The 20440-nt window shown below is 46.5% G+C and overlaps 1 protein-coding gene across 2 annotated transcripts in view; it reads left to right on the top strand.

Annotated features, from left to right (window-relative positions):
• Positions 1-20440, top strand: part of pip4k2ab (phosphatidylinositol-5-phosphate 4-kinase, type II, alpha b) — a 51060-nt gene that overhangs the window by 16682 nt on the left and 13938 nt on the right. For both annotated transcript variants that reach the window (XM_061254210.1, XM_061254212.1), the window contains exons 2-6: positions 5351-5448; positions 5948-6044; positions 12404-12556; positions 12903-13049; positions 14297-14335. In XM_061254210.1, coding sequence (XP_061110194.1) covers positions 5351-5448; positions 5948-6044; positions 12404-12556; positions 12903-13049; positions 14297-14335 — 534 coding nt within the window. The remainder of the gene's footprint in view (positions 1-5350; positions 5449-5947; positions 6045-12403; positions 12557-12902; positions 13050-14296; positions 14336-20440) is intronic.

Raw genomic sequence — 20440 nt, 5'->3', positions numbered from 1 at the left:
AGCTGAACACTGGCCTCCTTGTTTGTAATGTCGAACAACATTTTTAGCAGAGCACTTTGTAAATGGTTACTGCTGCAACACTGAGTCAGACATTTGTTTTGAATTAATTTTGTGTGTGTGTGTGTGTGTGTGTGTGTGTGTGTGTGTGTGTGTGTGAGTGTGTGTGAGAGAGAGTGTTTTAAGAGGCGAGGATTAGTCATTCTGTGCTATTAGCATGACAAAGATACTGAGAGGAGATGAGCAGGGAAGGTGTCCATGTCTGTCCCTCTCTCAATCACTTGGGTGTAGGTGAGCACATCTGAAAGCCAGACGAGCTGTCGTGAGTGAATGTGGCGTATTGTCGATTTGGCCGGTTTGCCCGTGTGTAACACGCTGATATAAGAACAGAGCACTGTCAGGTGCAGCGGGGAGGACTGACTCGGGTCCTCCTGCTGTGGAGGAGCGGGTTGGCTAAGTTGAGGATCGGAGGTGCGCAGGAGGGTCGATGACCTTGGATTCAGTTCCCTAGCAACTCCGCACAGGCACATCACGCAGTGGCGCCCCTGTAGGCAACGACACGGTGTTTACACATGTCATTAACCTGAGTCCCAAAGTGCAGCTCGCTACCAGTGTAACACTTAACTGTGTGTGCATGTGTGCGTGCGTGACTGCAGATTCGCTGAGCTTGCCTGTCCTCCCAGCAGCCAGCAGGAACAGGAAGTGGCACATTTGTGGAATGTCAGAAGGTAGAAACTCTGGCCTTAGTTTTCCGAGGGGAAGCAGGAAGAATACCTGCGTTGCGTTCCCACCCACCCGCTGCGCTGAAAGATACGTCGGGCAGATTGCCCGTCTGGAAGCGCTGGGAAGGTGGGCCGAGACAGAGCAACCCGTGAACACACGGAAGTGACAGAGGAGGTGCTGGGAATCGCAGGCCCAAGCCAAGGCAGCGGGTGACCAGTTACCCTGCTGGGGCCTTCCCTTAGCCAGGGCTAATTAGACAAGTGAAAAGGGGCACCAGCATCTCATTTTCAACAGAGGAATGCAGGCTAATACTGCACGTAATTTGGAAGCGCACAGTTTGAAAGTTTACTCAGTATTCTGGTCAGTTAGAATTATATTTTGAATAATGTATGAATGGGCATGAATAATTAAAGAGAAAGAAGGTCATATAAAATAATTGGCTGCTTTATGATGATAGACTGGCTGCTTTTTCCCTGTGATTTCTACATTAGAGCGGCAGCCCAAACTGCTCTGTGCGTGGATAACGGGCAGAGATTTGGATAAAACTGGCTGGAGCTGAGGAAATAAAAATGCTGTGCCAGGCCCAGATGTGTGGGGAGTGTGGCGGATTCCCCTGCTGCTCCTTAGAAAATGTGCCAGCCAATGGAGTTTGTTTTTGTTTTGTTTTTTGACCCCGGGGAGACCCAGAGTGTTTCAGATGCTGATCTCTGTGTTCAGGGCAGTGTTGAGAGTTCAAGCATGATTTGATCTGTGTGTGATTGTTGTCAGTGGAGCGAGTCTCTGGGTGACACCAGAACAGATAACTGCTCTTATTCACGGGCGTTGCGTCAGTGTCTAACTCTGCCACCTGGGGCCTATTACCATACTCTATTACATTTTATTTTTTTGGGCCGACCAGTACAGAGGTGTGCCGAGTTGGAGCCTTCTTTTTCGGTGTATCATGGTTGATGGACAGAGGAGGCCTTCCACAATCCCTGAGCAAGAAGAACCTGAATGTCAGGACACATAGAACCCGAGAGGGCATAACTGAGCGAGTTAAACCCACAGGAAAAAAGTATTTCACAGATTAATGTAGAACCTGAGTCTGCAGTTTATGGCAAACCACTGTATTCTATGGTGTTTTCACCCCACAGAGTATGTCCTTTTGTCATGGGGAAAATCCCTGTGTCAACCGCTTGGGGTAACTCCTGCATAGAGTATGTAACCTCTACCTCATCAACAAGTTACTCAGCATAAGGGTATCCACTAGGCAAATAAAATCAGCTGTAAACACATCGCTATGCGAATCTGACACAGCATGTAGCTCGTATTACCTACGAACGTGTGCTGTGTGTTCTCTGACACGAAGACCGCTGATTCTCTCCTTTCAAAAACGTCTTCCTTTTCTAATTAAGATGCGGTGTGCGCTAGGTGTTATAAGAGGAATGAAACAAATTAATCCCATTAGTGTAGCGGTTAGCAGGGCTCAGACCTTTTGTCCATAAGACGCTTTGTAGAAGGTGCATTTGCATCGAGGCACTGTAATTGCTCCATGTCTCTTTGTTGCGCAGGGTTTTTAATTAAAAGTGTGAGTCACTGTTCCATTTGCTCTGGTGCTGGAGAACATTAGCACGGATCCGTTTATTATGTATCGTCCACTTGAGCACCGATAAAGAAGAAACGTGCTGCTCTGTTTGTTTTGCATCTCTCCGGAGAACGGCGGGTATAATAGGACTGCGCCGAATGAAAATGCAGATTAGGGGAGAAAATAGCATGGTTTGTTAACCCGTCTGACAATGCGTTCACATTATTGCCGTAAGTGATTGTCATTAATGAAGACGTGTTGGTGCTTCGTGTGATGCTCTAAATTTAGTTCAGAGTCCTCAAACTTCAATATCCAGTGTATTTGTAGAATCAGTTCTAAGAACAAACAAGGCAAACGGTCTATTACCATTTGTGTCTTGAAAGTCCTCCTTGCTGATTTGTGCAATCTTTGTCATGTCCTCTATATTGGATGTTAAAGATCTTCCCCTGTGGTCTGTATTCATGAATGCTGTTATCTTGAATAAACAGGCATGTGCCAGAATATGAATATGTTTTTATCCAGGTTTGAGATGAAGCTGCATCCTTGCCTCTTTGTGAGAAGATATCTACAATCAGCTATCTAATAATAGGCCCAAAGTCTGCTGGGCTAAATGCAGAAACAGGTCTTTGGGCACATTTCAGCACAAATTCTCCACATTAGTGTTTTTCAGTCCTATAGCCCTTCATACATCACTGAGGAAAGCTTATTAAATGATAAGCTGAAATAAGACAGGTCATTATGAACACCATGTTTAGAAAAGAGAAAGAAAAAACAGCTTAAGATTAGTTAGTTAGAAAATGAACTCTTGTGTATGCGTTTGTGTGTATATCGCATACTTGCAGTTGTCAAAAGAATTGCCTACCAATTGGGATTGCAGTTGAAGTGGCTTCCTGATTGTACACTGGCTGAACCTTCTAGAACAATGCAGTTACTTCACTATAGCTGCCATAGACTGGATATTGTTGTTCATCCATGTATGTGGGGTCAGTCAACCATATGGGTGTGTAGTTGACCAGTTCAGTTTAAAATTGTAATAAACTTACACTTTAGTTAGAACAAATTAATTAATTAATTATACATTCATTATGAACCATCCAAAATCACTACATACGTGTTGTTGTGAATAAATAAACACACACACACACACACACACACACACACACAACTAATTTGTGAACAACTGGTGCCTTATTGTAGATTGCAGGATGTTTGTGTGCAAACAGTATCAGATCAATATTCATGATTAAACTCCCTATCAGATATGACTATCGCCTCTGGTTTCGCTTAATGTCCTGAATAGACTGTCTACTGTGGCAGGATTGGCAGTCCATGCACTGCTGACCGTTAAGGGCTGAGGGCATATTCTGAGGTGTCAGTGTCTTGCAGACTGTTTCAAGTTTTTATTTTGTACAGCACTGCTGTTCCACAGGCAGGAGGACACGCCTCTGAACTGGATATGTTATTTTACGCATTGCAGGAACTGTAGTTTTATGTTTTGCCCTTTCACCATCTTTTTGGAGGATCCCCCGCAAAAAGCGCGCAGGGAAACTAATGCACACTGAATCTGGGCTGAGTATTTTAAGGTCCTGGGGAGGTACTTGTTTTGTTTTCCTTCCAGAATAGCCTGAGGTGAACTGCACCTCGTAGCCTTAGCTCAGTCTAACTGGCCTGTTCCTGGCACAGTCACATTGAGCGATTGGCTATTGTCACGGTGTAGCAGAATGTGAGAAAGAACAGCTGTAGGCCTGAATGAAGGAAATGCTTTGTCTCAGATGCGGGTGGCTGGTACCCCGCTGTGTGAAGGACCGCTTTGTGCGCTGGGGATGTCGCTGCCTGACATCCCACAATGCACCGCTCAGACAGACATTGTGTCCAGCCTGCCACTGAGACTTTCTCACTAACATGTCCTCTGGGCGCTTCGCTACAGTTATCGTCTGCCTCCAAGGTCAACAAATCTGAAGCTCCGATTGTCAGCTGACCTCTCCGTCTCACTCGTTTGTAAAATGCAAAACTATCGGTTAGATTAGTATAAGAGTTTGTGATTGGTCAATAACCCCGGCATGGTCCACTGCTAAGTCATGTATGACACAGGCTAATTGTTTTTAAATATAGCCAAACCAGATTTGACTTCTGTAAAGGTCACCCATTGGTCCCCGTTATCTTTAGATAAAGTGCAGATTGTGAATAACTTATTTTCCTATGAAAAACGGACCGCTATCTTTAGCTTATACGCACGTGACATTTTCCGTTCCTGCGGATCAAGATTAACGCAGCCCTCATTGTGTTCTGGAGCCACCTTGGCCGTTGACTCTACGGTGGGACCGCTTTCACGGGTGTGGCCTCGGCAGTCATCACACAAGCCAATCTTAAGGAGCTCACAGCTGGTCTGGGGAAGCAGGGACCAGCTGCAGCTTACCGTTACCGTGCACAATGCAGTATGAGAGACAATGGGAGGGCAGTCCCTCCACACTGAATCCATTATGAACTCATGTCATGATGACTGATGTAATGGGACCGAACCTTGTAATAGACGGAAGGGTGAGAACACAGACTACAGATTGCCTGGAGATGGCTTCTCCAAGGTTGCTGGTTTGATTCCCAGCTGGGGTACTGCCTTGAGCGTGTACCCTTGAGCATGGTGTGTTTAGCCTGAACTGCTTATATCCAACTGTATAACTATGTAAAAATGACATAATACAGTCTGTGCAAGACACTGAGCATCTGCTGTAAACATGGTGCTTAAAGGACACACACATACACACCCTCCCCTCAGGCCTTTAGTCCAGGAACGAGCCCAATTTCTTTCAGTGAAACTACATTTACAAGTTTTTTTGTTTTTTTTGCTTAATGGTAGTAGAGCAATGCTCTTCCTGGAACAGGTTTGAAAGGGTGACAAGTCCAGTTCCTTATTGAAACCGGCACCTCACACAACACGGAAATTAGAACAACCCTGGGTGAGAGCCCATACCCACAATTCAGTGGTGCTGATGTGGTAAGGTGATAGGACATTTTGTTGCGCGTGACTTCGGGGCTAACCGTTCTCTTTCTTTGTTTCTTTATTCACAGATTAATGAACTGAGCCACATTCAAATCCCCATCATGCTCATGCCTGATGACTTTAAAGCCTACTCCAAGATCAAGGTGGACAATCACCTCTTCAACAAGTGAGTGTGCTTCAGTCATTAATGACCTAACATGGTCTCAGTGCAGCATAGCTTTTTTTATAATGATGTCCGTGTATATGTTTAAAAAAAAATTTTTTTATCATGGTCTCAGTGTAGCATAGCTTTTTTATCATGCTCTCAGTGTATAGGTGTTTAGCATGGTCTCAGTATTGCATAGGTTTTTATCATGGTCTCCATGTAGGATAGGTTTTTATCATGGTCATAGTGCATAGGTTTTTCAGTGCATTGGTTTTTATCATGGTCTCAGTGCATAGGTTTTTATCATGGTCTTGGTGCATGGGTTGTTGATATGAATACCAGAAGCTTTACATAGTTTCATGGCATGTCTGATAATCTGTTGATTTCAGGACTTCTTCTGATTGTTATTTTGTTCAGAGGCAAAAGATTAATCTCAGGATGTACAAGTGAAGTTTTCAAAAACAGATTTTATTTTTGTTGAAATTTATCATAATTGTTGGTGTATTGTATTTTTTTACAGGGAGAACATGCCAAGCCATTTTAAGTTCAAGGAGTACTGTCCTCTTGTCTTCAGGAATCTAAGGGAAAGGTTCTCCATCGATGACCAGGATTTTCAGGTACGTGAGTGCAGTCTGTCTACCTCACTGCCCCACTGTCAGAGCAGATGCAGCTTTCCTCAGCATCTGAAGGTTTGTTATGATTCCTGCAAAGCCCATGTTGGCCTCAAACGCTGATGCTTACACAAACCACGAAGGATGACAAGGTTTACACAATGTACTGCCCTAGGTTTATATTTCAGTTTGCAGTCAAAACCACCTTTATCCGACTGGGAGCTGCACTTTGACTTATTGTACCTGACTGTTGGTTTTTGACACAAACCTGGCATCAATTCCTGAGAACACAAAGCCCTTGCTCACCTGGTTCTGGATTAAATCAAACCAATGGAGTGAATGAATGCTCCGCCCTTCTATCGTTGAGCGCATTAGAGTAAATGAGTTGACTGAACCAGATTCAGCAATTAAGTTTGAACCAGAACATGGCAATGGGGGTAAGTGGCCAATCCCAAATGATTTGTCACGGATGGCATCACAAGACTTGCATCCTTGAAAGGGTGAAAATCAGAAATTTTAATGAGTTCTGAATTATGTATGCTATATTTCTGTCAAGCTGGAGAACACTGAGAGATTAATAATGCAGTTGCACTCCTGCTGATGGTTATACATGATGAATAAGAAGCCATTTGCCTCGTTAGCACTGAAACTGTTTGCATAACCCACAGAGTAACGTCACAGAATGATTGGTGGTTCTCCCTTCCCTTTCTCCAAAACAACGTAGCACCTTCTTTCATGCATTTCTGTGAGAGGAAGTGTTTTTAAACGGACAGAAGCTTGTTTCTAGAAATGTTCATTTATCTTTTGGGATGAAAATGCAATAAATAAAGCACCCCATGACAAGTAGGTAAAATGGCACAAGGGACAGATAGTTTATCTGAATCTGATCTCTATATGGCTGTAATAATATCCTATGCAGTCCTATTGCAAAGTTATAATTACATAATTCAGTTTTGGGACAAGCTTTTCTAGAGACTGGTGTTGTGGCCCGGAAGAATCGCTTCATTAAATCATTTTCCCCTTTTCCCCCCACTAACACCTTGCATCCTGCTTTTATACATTTCCAAATTCCTCACTCTGGACAAGGCAAGCTAACCAGCTGAATAGATGGATACCAGCGAGTTTTTGGCTGGCCCTGGGTCTGCTGGTCCTGCATGGTGCGTGACAGATAAACACAGGCTGGCAGGCGGAGGGGAGAGAGGCGTCGGCTGCCAGCAGCAGCGGTGGCTGTGGGCTTCCCTTCTCAGAGACACAGCGGGGACAGGAGCAGGGCGGTGCTCAGAGCTGCTCTCTGGGCCTCTTTGATGCATCCAGTGGGCGAGATGCCTGCTCCGTTTCTAATCTGCTGCATTCTGAGCCGGGGGCGTGCAGTCGCACAGAGAGAGCACTGTTACAGGCCCACCGATAGGCAGCCGTCCTGTCCCCAGAGCCGCCAGGGAGATCGGCTCCGATAATGGACCGGCCTCGTCGTCTCTGCCTCGTTCGCAGACGAGGGGTGGAATTCCACAAGCCGTTTTCTCTGAGTGTGTTCCCCCTGCTTCCCACCGGCTGGAGTGAGCATTCGTCACAAGAGCTAATGAATAATATAATAATACTGCAGTTTTATGTTTTTTTCATGGCTGTGGAAGCTAGCAGCAGACATTTTGCTTAAATCCAGTGAACAGACATATAGACAGATGGACAGAGGGACAGAAGAATATAGAGCGAGGATTGTGAGACCACCAGCTGCCTAGTTCCTTCACAGTGAGAATGTGCTGTGTTTTGGGTGTCCATTCCACATTTTAAATTGTGTTACTGTTACGTTTTTTTGGTCTGAAGGTCAGTCATGAAACATGATTGACGGATAATTGCCAAACAGTTCCTTCCGCAACTAGCTGAGCCAACTTCTCACCAGCTATATTAAAATAGCGCCCCCACTGCTTGTGATTATACACACACACACACACAGACACACACACACACACACACACACACACACACACACACACACACACACACTCACTCACACACACACTCACTCACACACTCACACACTCACACACACACACACACACACGCTCATATGCACACCTGCCTTTGAGGGACCAGCTGGCCCTGTCGCACAGGACACCCCCATGACTCCCCTGGGCCTCGCGGTCTGGTGTAAACCGGTCAGGCGGAGCGTCGCCCTCTGCCCCCCCCGGGCCGCGGAGGAGTTCGGAGCGGGCCGCGATCCGCACCTCGCGGGCGGTTAATTCCCCAGAATTCCCCCGCCCCCTCTTCGAACGGCCGGCCCCCTCGCGGGGCGCACCAGCTGTTTCCTGGGGATTAGGTTACGGCGGGGCTTTGAAGCAGGCGGGCGCGGCGCGGCGGCCCGAGACGCGGGAGGTCAAACATGAAGCGGTCCGAGGCTCCCCGCCGGGCCGGGACTTTAAAGGGCGCCCGGGGTTCCTCCACGGGCGCACAAAGGCCAGCCATTTATAAATCAGCCTGCCGCAGCCACAGGCAACGAGAAGTGTACGGTGGTTTCAGGAAGAGGGAGTAGAAGCCATCGTTCTGTGACGTTACCGCGAGGGTTATGACAGCCGTTTCAGTGCTAACGAGGGAAATGGCTTCTTATTCATCATGTTTAACCATCAGCAGGAGTGGGCCTGCATTATTAATCACTCGCGTTCCTTCTGGTGAACGGCACTGCTCGTGGCTTCAAACTGTACAGGGAAGAGAGGCCTTTGCATTCGTCATTAGTGCTGCTCTCTCAAGCAGAAGCATTGCTTCACCATTTCACTTGGTTTCTCTGTTTTCTTCGTGTTCACGCTAGCTTCCCTTCCTGGTGGGCAACCGTAACTAATACGGACGCGCAGAAAACAGGTGCGAACGGGCCAGAACTAAGGCCAGTTAACCTCTGATATTGAAGGAACAGGTCCCAGTTGAGTTACCCTTGCAGAATGTCATTGGAAACACAGGCCACCATCTTGGGCAGTGGCAACATATGACTAGATTGTACCAGCACAGCTTATGATCTAGCTGTGGTACAGCTCTCCGCTGTGTGTGTGCTGTGTAATGGGTAAAGGGCACCTGAGACTTCATGGGGAAATTCTCAAGCTCACTGTGTTTCAATCACCTATGCTTCTCAACATCAAATGATTATTCCCACTAAGTAGCAGCAGTGAGTTCCATGTTTGGGACAAAGGCATAGCCTTTTGTTTTTTCTTGATTTGGCTCTGTACTCCCCAATTTGCAATCAAGCGTGCTTTAAATACACTTTCTTCATGAAGAAATTACATAATTACACAATTTTATACATAGCCCCCCGAATTTTAGGGCACCATAATTTGTAATACTTGGTCGCATATCTTTTGCGTACAATGACTGCTTGACCTATAGAGTTCACCAGGAGAGTGTCTCTGGTGAATCTCTGCAGCCGTCTTCAGCTCCTGCTTGTTGCAGGGGCTAGTTGCCTTAATTCTTCTCTTCAGCATATGAAATGTATGTTCATTTGCATTTAGATCAGGTGATTGACTTTGCCTGTTAAAAATGTTGTTTTGTCCTTTATTGCTTTAGCAGTATGTTGGGATCATTGTCTTGCTTGAGGAGGATGCACTGTCTAATGAGTGTGAAGGCTTTTGTTTGAAGATGAGAGGAGAGAAACAAAGAAATAAAGAGAGAAACAAAGATCCTCAACTTACAGTGTCGTCCGTATTTGGAGATGAGAGGATTCTGTACACTTCAAAATTCATTTTGCGCCTGCTATCAACCATGGCAACCATTCATGCACAAACATAACACCTCTTTACTGAGCTCTCTGGTGTGCTCTTTATGTTTAATGATGTTCCAAACAATTGATTATTAAGGTTTTGTTTCCCAGTCACAGAATGGCTTCCATGACTTTCTTTGGCACAACTCTGGTCTTCATGTTGACAAAAGCCAATAACAGGTTCCAAAGTCAAAAGCCTGGAACCCTCACTAGATACTGAAAGCTGTCATATCTCCACCTAGAATTATTATTGTTATTATTAAGTGATGAAGTGTTTTCCTGGTTTTTAAGATGATACATTTGTATTGAAATCTGGTTTGAATTGTGTATTTCTCATCTGTTACATGGGATCAGTGTTTTAAATAGATGGTGTAATCACTGCAGTTGGAAAGTTCAGCCAGCAGACACTTGGCAGACGGGCTCTGGGTGTAATTTCACCCTGCCGCTTAGCGCAGGTTCATTTGTGAACCATAATCAGGGCTATATTTAAGGCAGCCCCGCTGTTCAGCTGTGTGGGTGTAATGCTCGTGACAGCAGTGGGTCTGTGGTCAGGTCTGGTCCTCTCAGAGAAGGATGAGAACAGCTTCGTTGAGAGTATGGTCTTCTCAGCTCTTTCAGATTGTCTTCAATGCACTCGCCGCTATAAATAATAGATTTAAGTCCATATAAATGTGCTACGATTATTCATAGAAAGGTGTAGTGAACCTAATGCTGTGACTAAAAGGGGGAACATAAGCGTACTGGGTAGCTGACAAAATGCAGAAGGCTTAGCTGAGGGATTGAGCTGTGCCCTCTTGACTGGAGTCTTTTTCAAATTCTTTGAGAACCCGGTGGCTCTTTTTTTAGAACTGGCAAATGTCTCCCACTCGAAAGGTCGGTGCAACAGAGACCGCCTTGGTTCAGCAGGGAACTGTAGCTCTTTTACTGATGTTTAAAGCCGAGTTTGCCACAACTGTTCCTGTCGGTGCGATCGCCAGTGATATGTCCCCAGTGTGCAAAGTGTTTTGTTGTGTTCTCACGTACCTCCTCCAGGTTTGACTCGACAGATGATGGCTATCTTTTCACTTCCTGCATCAGAATTTCTGTGAAGCAAATTTGCCTCATCCACCCAGTCAGCTCAACCCTCAACTTCAGAAGTCATTGTCAGAAGTTATTCTTTGCATTTGTTGACTTCATGAAACATTTATTTTTGGACAAGTGTGTAGCTTCTCCAGCCTCAACCCCAGTTTATTGAACGCACTTCTTTAACGGGCCTGTCTTGCTACAGGGAGGAACCAAATATGATCTCCTTCCATGTTAATAAAAATAGATATTGTACCCCTCTGCCTGAATTTAAGAGATTTATTCACTCATCATAACACAGAATATCACCTACTGATGTCACTCTATTATTGCTGGTTTAAAACGTTAATTTGAAAGCAAATGTCTTTTCTTTCAAATTTTTTTTTTTTATATGGCCCGTAAAAAAGTTTTAAAACCTATTGTGTGGGTCTTGTTGTGTTGATCACCAGAGATTTATGCATTTATTCACTCCCACACTTGAATCGATAACAGAATTGATTTTTGGGTGGTTATTTTATTTTATTAAGATCTTAAAAGTAGATGCTTGTGCAGAGTTCAAGCTGAGAGTTGTTTTGCACTTGTAATATTCTCAGACACCTGTCTCCCTGATCAGTTTTTTTATTTGACAGCTGTATGCCACGGAAAAGATTGGATTTTCTCAGCTTATCATCTTTTTTAAAAACACTCTAATGTTGTTGATAATGGGTACTACTTCAATCACCAGCAATACGGCCTGTCAGTATTTATATCTTTGAAAGAAACTAACCACCCCAATCGAACCATTGCATTTTTCTGAAAGATATGACATGTCATTTCTTCACTGAACGTTGGAAGAGTATGTCATTTCCAACCATGTAACATTCCACAACTCTGTGTGTGCATGTGTGACTGACTGACCATGGATTCTGGGTGTGAAAGTGCATTTTCCTGTGGAGGATTCAGACAGGATGCATGTTACCTTGTATGATTCAGTCCAGCTGAAGAATCCCATTAGCAGTGGAGCAGTCTGAATCATTAGGCAGAGTCAGACAGCCCGTTGGGTTCTGGTCCCTGTGCACTGCAGAGCTTAAACCACTCATTTTCATTATTGGATTCATATCTGGGAACTAAACTGTGCAAATCCGCCCACAGTGGTTGCCAGGTAATATATATCCCCAGGACTTTGGGGATGTTCCAGGAGCAGTGTGTGCATGCATTGTTGCTCGGTGCCCTGCTGCAGGATGAAAGGGCTTGTGGTTAGGCAGCGGAGCGAGTGACATCATGCTCAGAGAGGGTCAGTTTCAGCCATGTTGCAGTGCTGCATCACCCAACACTAAATTTGAGAGAAAGGGTGTGGTGTGTCATTTGCGGTCAAACCGTTTAATCTCTGAAACATTGAGACTTGATATGTGCTGAGTTGTGTGAACGGGTGCAGCAGGTTACAGCTTTAACCTGCCGAGGATTATCTGTACTTAAATTCTTCATTTCCACCGGTCCGTATCGTACTATAGCCTCCAAAGCACCTGAGTAAAGACTTAGTGGTGTGTCAGTGCCAGACTGCTTTTTAGCTTCGTGCCTCGTTCCTTTGCAGAACTCCCTCACACGAAGCGCGCCCATCCCCAGCGAATCACAGGGGCGCAGCGGGGCCCGCTTTCACACCTCCTACGACAAGAGGTACCTCATCAAGATCATCACCAGCGAGGACGTGGCCGAGATGCACAACATCCTGAAGAAATACCACCAGGTAACTCTCTGGCTAAACATGTTCCACCAGCTAAAACATCAACCATATCAAGTAAGACAGTGTTTGAATAGGTGCGGTAATATGTGGTTGTGGTTCTCATTGGTTGGTGGGACCTCAGATCTGAATTAATTTCAGCTGTAGTCAAAATCAAAATGGCCCAATTTTGGGCCCTGCAGCACACCCCAAGTCCTTCACTGTCTCTGAGAAATGGGACAACCAGGTGGCAAATAAAAATGATCTGAAGGCATTTTGATACAACATTTTAGTTCATTGGTAATAGATTCGGACTGCACTTTAACTGAATGAACACCATATACATTTTTTCTGTGTGTTTGTTCTCCTGTAGTACATAGTGGAGTGCCATGGGAACACACTGCTGCCCCAATTCCTGGGCATGTACCGCCTCACGGTGGACGGAGACGAAACTTACATGATCGTCACACGCAACGTCTTCAGCCACCGTCTGTCTGTCTACAAGAAGTACGACCTGAAGGTAGGTGTTTGTATGAATACGACACTGTGATATTTTAGCCAAAATCCCTCTAAAACGGAGCAATTGAGTTTGATGCTACAGATCCTCTCAGCAATTTTGAATTCTTTTAGTCTTTCAGAGTTCATAGATTGAATCACGATAGTCAGCTCTGCTACATCCAATGGAAACCGTTTATTCATGGAAAGTTTCTTAAAACCATTGATTTGAAGCTTAAACGTTTCTGTATCTGATGAGTCAAAATGGTGGACTTGTGTAAACCTGTTCACATGGTTTTTGCCATTACAGGAACAAAGAGGAAGTCCTGTAGATTTGATTACACTTTCCAACTGTCATATCCTCTCTGAATCTACTGCATTTAGGAAGCACCTGCATTTAGAAAATAATGGGTGTGTGAAAACAAGTCTGACTACTTATAGTCAGTCAGCCAACCAGTTTTACTACAGCACTGTAAATGGTTAATGTGTAATTATTTGAAAGGTTAAATTGAAAAATAAATATAGTCAGATTCACAGCTCTCAGGTTTCTACACTTGATTTACTCTGAATTCTGGGACAGTTTTTTTAAGGAATGGAAATGTCTTGTAGTGAAATAAGAGAGCTATATTAAAATATTTAGGATAGCAAACTTGAATTTCAGAGTGAAGTAACTCATGTATTGCCTTTCTGGAATCAATTATGAATCAGTCACTTGGTTTTTATACTGAATTTTTGAATGGAAACAAATTGCTGAATATTTGTATTGAATCTATTAAATAAATGGATAAATAGATAATGGATCATAAAGGTAAACTAAAATGTTATTATTATGGGTAAAATTATATTTTTGGTTATTAAAACATACAAGATGTCTTGTTGATGTTCATCTCCCACCCTGTGGTTGAAATGAATAACTGAGTCAGATGTGCACGTTTCAGATGCAGGAGGCTTGAAATAAGATATCTGGACAACCACAGAAAATTACTTCTATTTAATTTTTTGCCTTCTAGCAGTGGGATGATCGATAAAACACAGGAAGACTAAATCAGTGTTTAGTTTCCCTGTTAATAGTGTGGAACTCCTTTTTGTGTGAGTGGGATATCTCATTTCTGTGTGTTCATTGTTGAATATTGTTCTCGATGCGTCACTTCCCGAGGAAAACCAAATGGACAGATAAATCGAATCAAATCTGATATGATCCATGGAAAGTTATTTATAGCTAGTGTAACAGCATCATCAACAACAACAAAAATGTCTGGCTTTGTCTTTCAGGGTTCTACGGTGGCGAGGGAGGCAAGTGACAAGGAGAAGGTAAAACAGCTCTGTATATTGTTACTTTTTTTATGAACAGATCATCTCATTGCGTGAGGCGGCATTTTCTGAAAATCAGCCAACACGTTAAGACACTAAGCCAAGAAGCAGATCACCATGTTGTTAGAGTAGACGAGGCTTACTGGCAGCCATGTAGACTGTGGCTGTGTGCCTGAAACACTGCTGTCTGTGAGAGCCGTGATGGGCGGAGCCGCTGGTGGAGCTACGCTGTTGAAAACGTACCGGAGCCTGTACAGGGGGCAGATCTTTTGGATGGATGGACCAGCGGTTTGTCATTCCCCCAAAGGGCAAAAGAAGGTGCACAAAAGTCAGAAATGAGAAAGGATTCATCTTCTTCTTTCTCCATTTCCCTCTTTCAGTTGCTGTCCCTCTCTGTCTTTTGCTCGCTGCCATCCTTTCTTTTCTTTCTCCTCTTTGGTTTCAACCTCCCCTACTTCTGAGTGCGGGAAGCCTGACTTCCTGTTTCCTGCCCCAGCTGTGGACCCTGGTCTTTTTTGCCTGCCTTGTTTGTGCGTCCTTGTCAGTGGTGCCCAATCGCCACTAATCAGTTCCCTCCTCTGTGGATGATGGTGTGTTAAGTAGTGAAATCAGCAGGTGCTGTGATTTGTTGGAATGAAAACCTGCATTCTTTCAGCCCTCCATTGCACATGATTGGGCACCACTGCTCTACAGTGTGTGTATGTGTGTGTGTATGTGTGTGGGTATGTGTGTACATGTGTGTGTGTGAACGTGTGTGTGCATTTGTGTGTGGGTACGTGTGTACATGTGGGTGTGGGTGTGGGTGTGTGTGTGTGTGTGTGTACATGTGCGTGTGTGTTTTTACTGTGTAAAGGTTAGGCCAGGTGATGGTGTACAACAGTGCTTCTCCACCTTGATTGTGGAGGACTGCTGCATCCGGATGTTTCCGCTGTTGCTCTGCACGTAATTCACCAATTACACAGCCAATTCTCCTCACCTGGTTTCTTGTATCTGGCTGCTGATTTTAAGGTGAAAGCAAACAACAGCAGGCACTGTAGCCTGGCCTGGCTTAGTCCCACCAGTGTCGAGAAATGACCGTAAACATGCACAGCAATTGCTGGGCCGGACGAGAAGGGTTTGTTTGCCGTCCTGTAGGGGGCGCTGCAGTCACGATTAGCAAGCGGCGTTGCGTAGAACTATGTTTCTTTCCAGTGGACACCTCGGTACTACAGGACAGTAGTGGGATACCCTTTATTTCTTGTTTGCCGTCAAGCGGTCTGTTCAGATGACAAGTGCGTCGGTTTGGTCTACGTGGGAGTGTTAGGATGTTGGTGCAAGGCTGCTGCAGTCTTTGAGTAGCTCTGTAAGCACGGACTGAAAACATTCCCACTGCTCCCCTGACCCGCCCCAGAGTGTCTAGGCCTGTAACTGCGGGGGTCTCCTAGTGCCCAGTCGCCCTGTCTCTCTCCTCAGCCCCGGGCTGTGTTCATCCTTCAGGCCCTGAAGGACCTCAGTCTCAGGAACAGCACTGCACACGGCAGCCCACCGATCGCCTGCTTGCAGGGGTCCCGGGGCAAACTCCACTAGAGGCATGGGAGTGTTGGAGCGTACACAGAGAAAGCGCTTGTGGAGATTAAATGTTTTGTGGGCAGGCCTGACTGGGAAGGAGGCCTCTTTTTGCATATCAAGTAGCTCATTTTGGGAGCATTTGTCTCGAGCTCTGTGAAGTGCTATGTGTTGTGGTGTTGTCTATTCTGGACCACCTGACGATGCAGTCTCAGGCCACTTGTTTTACTGTCTCTTTGTGTTTGAATTCAATAAAATGCTGCAGTCCACAGCAGCGTGCTCCGATGAGGGATTTTTGGTTTATTATAGCAGTATTGTGTGCTAACAAGCAGTGGGAATTGTATGAAGAAACCTGGGGGTGTTAGGGAGGGGGTTGGGGAGAAAGGGGTGGACTCTCCTCTCTGTTGTGTTTTTGCTGTGTGGTGCAGCGCAGTGGGAGAGAGGCAGGTCTATATTGGTAGCGGTGCCTGGAGGGAGCGGGTCCCAAGCCTCCACACTCATCTGAGTGCTGGAGAGCAGCAGCTGTGCCACACCCCACTCAGGGACTCGAGAGGCTGCTCTGTGAGCTGTTGGGGGGTCAGGGAGCAGCAGCAGCAGGGGGTTAGGGAGCAGCAGCAGGGGGTTAGGGAGCAGCAGCAGGGGGTTAGGGAGCAGCAGCAGGGGGTTAGGGAGCAGCAGCAGGGGATCAGGGAGCAGCAGCAGGGGATCAGGGAGTAGCAGGTGGTTAGGGAGCAGCAGCAGTGGGTCAGGGAGCAGCAGCAGGGGGTTAGGGAGCAGCAGGTGGTTAGGGAGCAGCAGCAGGGGGTTAGGGAGCAGCAGCAGGGGGTTAGGGAGCAGCAGCAAGGGGTTAGGGAGCAGCAGCAGGGGATCAGGGAGCAGCAGGTGGTTAGGGAGCAGCAGCAGGGGGTCAGGGAGCAGCAGCAGGGGGTTAGGGAGCAGCAGGTGGTTAGGGAGCAGCAGTGAGGGTTAGGGAGCAGCAGCAGGGTGTTAGGGAGGAGCAGCAGGGGGTTAGGGAGGAGCAGCAGGGGGGTTAGGGAGCAGCAGCCGGGGGTCAGGGAGCAGCAGCAGGGGGTCAGGGAGCAGCAGCAGGGGGTTAGGGAGCAGCAGGGGGTCAGGGAGCAGCAGCTGGGGGTCAGGGAGCAGCAGCTGGTGGTCAGGGAGCAGCAGGGGGTTAGGGAGCAGCAGCAGGGGGTAGGGAGGAGCAGCAGGGGGTTAGGGAGCAGCAGCAGGGGGTTAGGGAGCAGCAGGGGATCAGGGAGCAGCAGGTGGTTAGGGAGCAGCAGCAGGGGGTCAGGGAGCAGCAGCAGGGGGTTAGGGAGCAGCAGGTGGTTAGGGAGCAGCAGTGAGGGTTAGGGAGCAGCAGCAGGGTGTTAGGAGGAGCAGCAGAGGGTAGGGAGGAGCAGCAGGGGGTTAGGGAGCAGCAGCAGGGGGTTAGGGAGCAGCAGGGGGTCAGGGAGCAGCAGCTGGGGGTCAGGGAGCAGCAGGGGGTTAGGGAGCAGCAGGTGGTTAGGGAGCAGCAGCAGGGGGTCAGGGAGCAGCAGCAGGGGGTTAGGGAGCAGCAGGTGGTTAGGGAGCAGCAGTGAGGGTTAGGGAGCAGCAGCAGGGGGTTAGGGAGCAGCAGGGGGTTAGGGAGGAGCAGCAGGGGGTCAGGGAGCAGCAACAGGGGGTTAGGGAGCAGCAGCAGGGGGTTAGGGAGCAGCAGGTGGTTAGGGAGCAGCAGAGGGTTAGGGAGCAGCAGCAGCAGGGGGTCAGGGAGCAGCAGATGGGGGTTAGGGAGCAGCAGGGGGTTAGGGAGCAGCGGTGAGGGTTAGGGAGCAGCAGCAGGGGGTTAGGGAGCAGCAGCAGTGGGGAGATAGGGAGCAGCAGCAGTGGGGAGTTAGGGAGCAGCAGCAGGGGGTCAGGGAGCAGCAGCAGGGGGAAAATGTGCTTGCTGTGCAAATCTGCAGTAAACAGACAAGATTAGAAGAATTTAGGAGAAGGATTTAAATGAATCCATTTCTAATTAAGTTGTTAATCTGGATTTCTTCTGTTTTTACATATTTGTTGTCATCGATGATTAATTTTACAATACTGAAATACCACTAAAATAACTCTCCAGGAAAGTAATCATTTTTTGATTGCCAAAAATGTCCATAGAGCCATGCTCCTGATGGCTTATATGACACACTGTACCAATCCCTAAAAACTGAGGCTCCAATATTGCTTTAAGTATTCCCTGTAATAATCATCCAGTTCCTTGTCGACATTTATAAGCATTGTGTGTGCCATAAATCACCGGCAGTCAGCTCACATATTTTGATGGCTTGTGCGTTAAGGTTGAGTCTTTCGGGGCTGCTCTGCCACACCACATTCACACGGGTTAGCAGACGCAGTGTACGTCATGCCTCTGTGAAGCAGTGAATTCAGAGTATGGACTGTGTCTTACACACACACAGCCTGCACTGTTCCTCCGTGAGTGCCCACCAGTCTGCACGTCAATCATGGCCGACCGTGTGATGATGTTACCCATAATGCCCTCCGGCCCTCTTTGCCCGGAGCGTTTGGGATGCAGTTAAGAATCTGAAGTCTGAAGTCTGAGCAGCAGTGAGGGTTAGGGAGTTCCTTGTCGACATTTATAAGCATTGTGTGTGCCATAAATCACCGGCAGTCAGCTCACATATTTTGATGGCTTGTGCGTTAAGGTTGAGTCTTTCGGGGCTGCTCTGCCACACCACATTCACACGGGTTAGCAGACGCAGTGTACGTCATGCCTCTGTGAAGCAGTGAATTCAGAGTATGGACTGTGTCTTACACACACACAGCCTGCACTGTTCCTCCGTGAGTGCCCACCAGTCTGCACGTCAATCATGGCCGACCGTGTGATGATGTTACCCATAATGCCCTCCGGCCCTCTTTGCCCGGAGCGTTTGGGATGCAGTTAAGAATCTGAAGTCTGAAGTCTGAGCAGCAGTGAGGGTTAGGGAGCAGCAGCAGGGTGTTAGGGAGGAGCAGCAGGGGGTTAGGGAGGAGCAGCAGGGGGGTTAGGGAGCAGCAGCCGGGGGTCAGGGAGCAGCAGCAGGGGGTCAGGTTGTATGGTTGTATGAGCTCTCACGTACATGAACTGACTCTGGGGACTGATGACTTCATAACGGAGTAATCTAGGTGTAAGATCACAAATATGTGACTAGAATGTTCTTAACTGAACATCCTAATGCTGATGTAACAATCACGACTGGTAATGCAATGTTAGAGAACGCTGACTTAGAATTTCGAAAGAAATTCCAATAAACATAATCTTCAAAGGGTTACAGAAACATCTAACAGTAGGAAGGCTGGTCGCACTTTCACTGCTGTTTTTCACTGGTTTTCTAGTGCTATCAAATATGGCTTACTATGCTGCTCTTTAGTAAATGCCACCAATGCGTTTTGGCAAGCACGTTTCATGTAAGCAGCCAAAGTTGTGCAAAAATTTTATCCCAAGGGTAAAATCGTCTCTAAACTGGAACAAATATCAGTGGTGCTTTAGCAACAGAAATAAATCTTAACATCGAACCAAACTGCCACATTACGTCATTGTGTGTTTGTGTGTGTGCCTGCGCGCGCGTGTGTATGCGTGAAAAACAGTGAGAGAGTATGAAGGAAATACAAAGGTGTGGGAGATTATAATGTGAGTGTGATTCCGTTTGGGAGAAGCGTGTCCTCATAGGACCAACACGAACACACACAGTTCATTGTGTGTGGGAACTCTGAGACACCCAGAGGTTTAGTGGGTTCAGTCATAGACAAAGCTGCTTGATCAGAGCACACTTACTCACAGATAGGATTCTGCAAGGACAATGACGATTACGCATGGCCTGCTACAGTGTGTGTGCCCCCCCCCCCCCCGTTCTCTCTCCCGTTTTACCTGCCTGCCTGTGTGTTCTCATATATATTCATATGTATGAGCATGCTGTTGAACACACGCACGCCTTTGTGCTCCTCAAGCCTGCATTTCAAGGAGCTGCACACGTTTCTTTCTACCAGACTAAGAGGAACCATTTTGAAATGCTGAGATACTGCGATTCTGGTCGTTTGGAGAGAGGCAGTGACATCCTTGAGATGGGATTTATTTACACGCATACTCTGGAATGCCTGCATGTCTGTTTTTGACGGGTATAGTGTGCAACACGTGTGCATGCAGTTTTTCACGCTCATTTGCATATAAAATAGATATTACCTGCACTATGATGCTTCAGTGCAAGCTGTATATATTAGGTTTAAAACTTATATGCAGTGACTTCAGTCTTCTCAAAATGGAATTGTTCCTGACTGAATTCCCAGAGCAAGATACCTTATTATGTTTTTTTTTTTCTTTCTTTTCCCATCATGAAGTTTACCAGCTGGTCATCTACCATGGTCACTGCCAGAGACAGTTTGAGACCTGGCTGTCTCTCACTCTGCTGTGCATCGGTGCTATTCTGTATAGTGTACGCTGCTCACAAGCCCTCGCGGTACTGCTCTCAAAACAAAAGGCAATTAAACATTCATCTTTAAGTCCGTAATTAGTACATTTATAATCAGTAAAATTACAGCTGATTGTTA

This window comes from Conger conger, chromosome 9, assembly GCF_963514075.1.
Source record: "Conger conger chromosome 9, fConCon1.1, whole genome shotgun sequence".
NCBI classification, from domain to species: domain Eukaryota; kingdom Metazoa; phylum Chordata; class Actinopteri; order Anguilliformes; family Congridae; genus Conger; species Conger conger.
The sequence above is the reverse complement of the archived record's forward strand: the minus strand, read 5'-3'. Positions and strand labels throughout refer to the sequence as shown.